Source organism: Trypanosoma grayi (genome assembly GCF_000691245.1).
Source record: "Trypanosoma grayi strain ANR4 Tgr_698_V1, whole genome shotgun sequence".
Taxonomy (NCBI): Eukaryota; Euglenozoa; class Kinetoplastea; order Trypanosomatida; family Trypanosomatidae; genus Trypanosoma; species Trypanosoma grayi.
Window position 1 is genome coordinate 1 of NW_008826317.1, and position 5166 is coordinate 5166.

General features: G+C 53.0%; 3 protein-coding genes across 3 annotated transcripts; all 3 read left to right on the forward strand.

Annotated features, from left to right (window-relative positions):
• Nucleotides 1-238: 238 nt before the first annotated feature.
• On the forward strand, nt 239-1408 carry DQ04_06981000 (translation initiation factor eIF2B delta subunit; the record flags this gene model as incomplete). Its single annotated transcript, XM_009314963.1, has 1 exon — nt 239-1408. One exon carries the CDS (start codon nt 239-241, stop codon nt 1406-1408), a length of 1170 nt encoding a protein of 389 aa, XP_009313238.1.
• A 387-nt stretch (nt 1409-1795) lies between these two features.
• On the forward strand, nt 1796-2860 carry DQ04_06981010 (putative E3 ubiquitin-protein ligase; the record flags this gene model as incomplete). The annotated part of the gene is made up of 1 exon (XM_009314964.1): nt 1796-2860. One exon carries the CDS (start codon nt 1796-1798, stop codon nt 2858-2860), a length of 1065 nt encoding a protein of 354 aa, XP_009313239.1.
• Nucleotides 2861-4657: 1797 nt separating this feature from the next.
• DQ04_06981020 (hypothetical protein) lies at nt 4658-4975 on the forward strand (the record flags this gene model as incomplete). Its single annotated transcript, XM_009314965.1, has 1 exon — nt 4658-4975. One exon carries the CDS (start codon nt 4658-4660, stop codon nt 4973-4975), a length of 318 nt encoding a protein of 105 aa, XP_009313240.1.
• Nucleotides 4976-5166: the final 191 nt, after the last annotated feature.

Consider the following 5166-nt stretch of genomic DNA (forward strand, 5'->3'; position numbering starts at 1 on the left):
TGCCGCGGACGGTGGCGCGGGGCGGGAAGCGGCGCCGCTGGGGGGCCAGCCGCCGGCGTCTTCGACAGCTGGAATACCAGCTCCTGATCCGGCTGACGGCGGCGGAGGCGTGGAGCTTGGAGAGCTTGTGCGGGAGAACATTGAGCGTAGCACGCGCGGCTCATTGTTTCCATTGACGCCTCCCTTGTGTCACCAAGACAACTCGCTGGTGCATTACCAGGTAGCAGAGTTGGCACTGATGATGGAGTCCATGATGATTGTTGGTGGGAATGCGCGTACCTTCGCTATGATAGAAGCGTTTAAGTCACTGCTGAAGTCAACACAGATACTCTCCGGTCCCTCGCTCCGCGATGCGAACCCGCAGGATTTTGTGAACCTGATTAATGTCAACTTTGAGTTTCTCCGTCGTAGCCGTGAGCCATCCGCCGGCATGACTCACGTCAAAGAGTTTTTAGTCCGTCGTGTTGTGGCACTGTTGTCGCAAGGTGAGAAATCGCGGTTTTCTGCGGACGATCTCTTTAGCCCACTTATGCGTGGGAATCAACAACGAGCGGTGGAGATTGAAGGATCTCCCCTCACCCACGATGGGCGAGGCGAGAGCACTTCGCTTGACGGCGACCCTCGTGAGATGACGCTGAATGTGCTGAGAGGTATTGAGAAAGAGCTGCAACTCTCCACCAAAAGTATTGTGGAGGACCGCTCGTTGTCTCACTTATCATCTAACGACACGATTCTTGTGTTTGGGAGAAGCAGTACGGTTGAACTCATTCTTCTTGGCGCCGCCAGTAATCCTAGACTGACTGTTAAGCCAAAAGTCATTGTGGTCGACTCTGCGCCACTCTACGAGGGACGCGCACTTGCAAAACGGCTCACATGCAGTGGACTTTCTGTGACGTATGGCCTCATCACCACCTGCTGTACACTTATGCCCCGTTGCACTCGCGTCTTTATCGGCGCCGCTGCCGTTCTTCAAAACGGCGATGTCTTTAGCCGCTGCGGCACGGCTGTTGTGGTTGCTAGTGCGAAGCAGTACCGCAAGCCCGTTTTGTGCTTCAGTGAAAGCTTTAAGTTTGTGCCTGAGGTTTGGCTAGGTAACCTTGGGCAGAACACGAAGCTGATTGATGTGCGGCAGTCTCACCAGGGTGAGCATAGGGTCCACAGCCCAGGCGGATGGAGTCCGCCATCGCACCACAAGAACGAGATTGAGGGACGGCAGTGGAGCCGCGGCGAAGAGAACCCGCACATGCGTTCAGGCATTACCACCGCCTCTGGATACCTGTATGACCTCACACCCGCTGCGTACGTTGATATGATTATCTGCGAAATGGGCTGCTTGCATACATCTGCCATCGTTGCGGCGCTACGGGATCGCGAGGATAGGGATGCGTACCTCATTTCGGCGGTGTGATGCGCTGGGGCTGCCACTTCACGTGCCACACAGACCTAAGACGCCTTTTTGATTATGTTAACACACTGAAAGGAGAGAGAGAGAGATTGAGCGAGGGAAATACAAAGGAAGGATGACGCGAATTTTGAAGCATATTTGTCCCTCGTGTGAAGAAATGCTGGCCAGCCGCCCCTTGGTCCGGGGTTCTCTTTCCCTTTCTGTTTCTTTATGCATCTTTGTGTTTTCGCCCTCAGCTCCATCTTTGTGTTGTATTCCCTCAGGCAACGTACACACACACACACACACCACTTCAAGTTGTCTCCTGAAGTATTACCCTTGAAAAGAGAGGTGCTGACATCCGCTTCGTATCATTCCCCCCTCCACGACCAATTGACTGAGGCGGTGCGCATGGATCGCCCAACGTCTTCCCGTGATGTGGAAGTCTTCGTCAAGGAGGCATCATCCGTCGTTGAGGGGGAGGCAGTGTTTCCAGAAGTGGAGGAAGCTTCGGAAGTTGCACTCGACACTGCGTGCGGAACAAAACGAAGCATGTCAGGTGGCATCCTGCAAGAGGGGAAATGTGGCGCGGAAAAAGAGTTGCATGAACGACTACAACTGAACCAGATCCTTCGTCCGAAATCAGCGGGTGAGGAGGAGAAGGCAGATCCTACACGCAGCTCTCCGTCCAGCAGAGAGGTGATTCGGCGAGTGTCTGATCAGGCGACATCACTTGGGCAGGGGAGAAACGAGAAAACGAGTAGCGAGGAAGTTTCTGGTGCTGATAAAGTACAATGTAGTACAGGGTCATATGTTGAAGAAAATGAAGATGCAGCAATGACGATGATGAAGGCAGCGGTGGCAGTCGCAACAAAAGAAGAAACCCCGGACGAGGATATCTGCTGCATTTGCTTAGAAGAATACACAGACGAAAACCCCATACTTTATGGCGAATGTAAGCATCATTTTCATCTTCCCTGTCTTATGGAATGGAAGCAACGCAGCAACGTTTGTCCTATGTGTGCTTCGGAGTCTTTGAGGGGGTTAGCAGATGACAGTGAGCCTCCTCCTGATACTGCTACCAACGACGATGCTTTTATTGCGCTGCTCCTGCAGCGCCAACTCGAGAGGTACGCACAACGACATGGAAGACTTCAACGTCAACGCGAGCGTAGCCACGGCAGGGTGCGTGAGGCTGCAGCTGCAAGCGCGGAGCGGCGCCCGCCAAGAAACTCTGTTTCTGGTCAAGCACAGCACATCGGAAACACAGTAGCTGTCCAACGATCTCTGGGCGGCCGTAGTGCAAATGCTAATGTTGTTGCCAATCCGACTTTAAGCGGTGGCGCTTCTACTCCGGGGGAGGCACTAAGGTATGATTACAATGCGCGGACTGAGCATCGTGTAGAGAACGAAAGACTAAAAGAAGGCGGCGTGGCGACCTTCTTCCGTAGGTTTTTCTGCTGCTCAAAGAGATGATTGAGTCGGATGCAAAATGCAAAGCAGGTTTCCTATGGTGGTGCATGCGGGTTTTGAGCATATATATATATATATATATATGGCAAGTTACAAGTTGATGCCATCCTCCTACCTTTGATGTTTTTTGTCCTAAAGTGGTTCCATTCAGTGCTTTGATTGCCGCTTTGCTTGCTGTGAGAGACAAATATGTGATTGTTTCTCCGTTCTCTTTCCACACCATTATTCTCTCACTGGTCGAAATGCTTTGAGCGCCGCTTGTTGCTTAGCAGCTTTTGTTTGCGCGCCCAGTGAGAGGATAGATGTGGCAGAGGTGCTGTGGGAGGGAGCACTAGGGAATATAATATATATATGTATATTATAAGGGGCTGCGCGGCCCAAATCCATCCGCGATGCAGTTCCCGATAAGGTTTGGCCGGAAGTGCGGCTCCGCCAGAAACCGGGTTGTGGTTTTACGCGGTGAGACGCAGGATTTTTGGCGGGTGGAGAGAGAGAGAGAGAGAGGGGGGGGCGCGGACGCGATGTGTGCTTCACTGGTTGCAAGCACCGCGAACAAATCGCCCCACCAAGACATGGGGAAAAGCCAACACATCCCTGTACGGCACAGTGTGCTTTTTCCGGATAATATGTAGCACTCGGCGAGCGCGTGTGTGCAGAAGGCGAAATAGCGCTCAAGGTGAACAGCAGCAGCCACATAAAGTCCCCAACCCCACCCATAAAAGTGAAGGTATGCGTTGAGAGTGTTGAAGGATGGTGGCAACGGCTTACAAACGAGAGAAGCAAATTCCCACGCGCTTTAAGCTCTCCCTATCAATGATGATCTTTGGGTATGATGGTCTGGCAACCCGCTTTTACCTGGGTGTTTGCTGGCCCTCGATCCTCCCCAATTCTCTCATTTTTCGGTTGTATGCCTTCTCACTGGATCCGTATACACAAATATGACATTCTTTCTGAATATGCGGCGCTCGCAAAGGACTCAAGTCGATGCGCCCTACAAAGATCACGTGAACTTTTTTTAAAAAAAGGACTGAGAAACTTCTCACCTCGAGTTTTGTGTGTTTTTCTTGAGCAAATGGATGCATAAAGCATGAAGATGCAACTGCACATCCATACACTTCGCCAGCTCGCCATGCCTTCAACGTCACCTATTCTCTATCCTTGTTTTCAGCCAGACCCCACACAAGCAAGCACGATCATGTCCTCTCCCACTGCCAACGCAAAAAATATCGGTGCCACAAAGAAACGAGCAGTCAAGAAAACTACAAAAAAGGCGCCCCAGTCTAAACGTAGTGCCCAAAAAACAAACATGAAGAAGTCCTCGCCCAAGAAAACGGCAGCGAAAAAAAACACAAAGGCAGCTCCAAAGAAGGCGGCAAGAAAGACGGCACCCAAGAAGAAGTAGGGTCCTTCTCCAATGTATGTGCCCTGCCGCCGCTGCTGCTGTCGCGTGCGCCGGCACACCTGACAGGTGGCGCCTCTCCTGCCCTTTGCGGCAGTGTCAGTGTCATTGTTCATGTCTTCCAACTAGATTCTTGTTTCTTTCTTTGTCCGGCGCGGCTGTAGCGAGTCGCTCCCGCCACGCCACCGTGTGTACGCCGCTCATGCAGCGCCTCGTGTGGTGTTGCCCCATAGAGATCTCCCCGAACCTCCACGTACCTTTCGCTCTGTTTATTTGAGCTTTGGCTCTGTGTGGCTGCGTCGCCCGCACTGCACGCTCTCCGTCTGCCTCCTGTTGTTGTTTTGTTCTGACGCCAATAGTTTGCTCCAAGACCCAGCTAACTACTCGAGAGAAAAAAGGAAATGGCTGACGCTGCTGTCGTTGCTGCCCCCGCAAAGGTGTCGCCCAAGAAGGCATCCCCAAGGAAGGCCGCCAAGAAGAGTGTGAGGAAGCCGGCCGCCAAGAAGCCTGTGGCGAAGAAGGCAGCCAAGAAGGCCGTTGCCAAGAAGCCGGCGGCGAAGAAAGCAGCTCTGAAGAAGGTGGCGAAGAAGGCAGCCAAGAAGCCGGCGGCGAAAAAGGCGTCCCCCAAGAAGGCGGCAAGGAAAGCCGTTGCCAAGAAGCCGGCGGCGAAGAAGGCAGCTCTGAAGAAGGTGGCGAAGAAGGCACCCAAGAAAAAGTAGGGTCCGTCTCCAATTTCTGCGCCGGCACACCTGACAGATAGTGCCTCTTCTGGCATTTGCGGCAGTGTCAGTGTCATTGTTTTTGTCCTCCAACTAGATTCTTGTTTCTTTCGTTGTGCGGGGCGGCTGTAGCGAGTCGCTCCCGCCACGCCACCGTGTGTACGCCGCTCATGCAGCACCTCGTGTGGTGT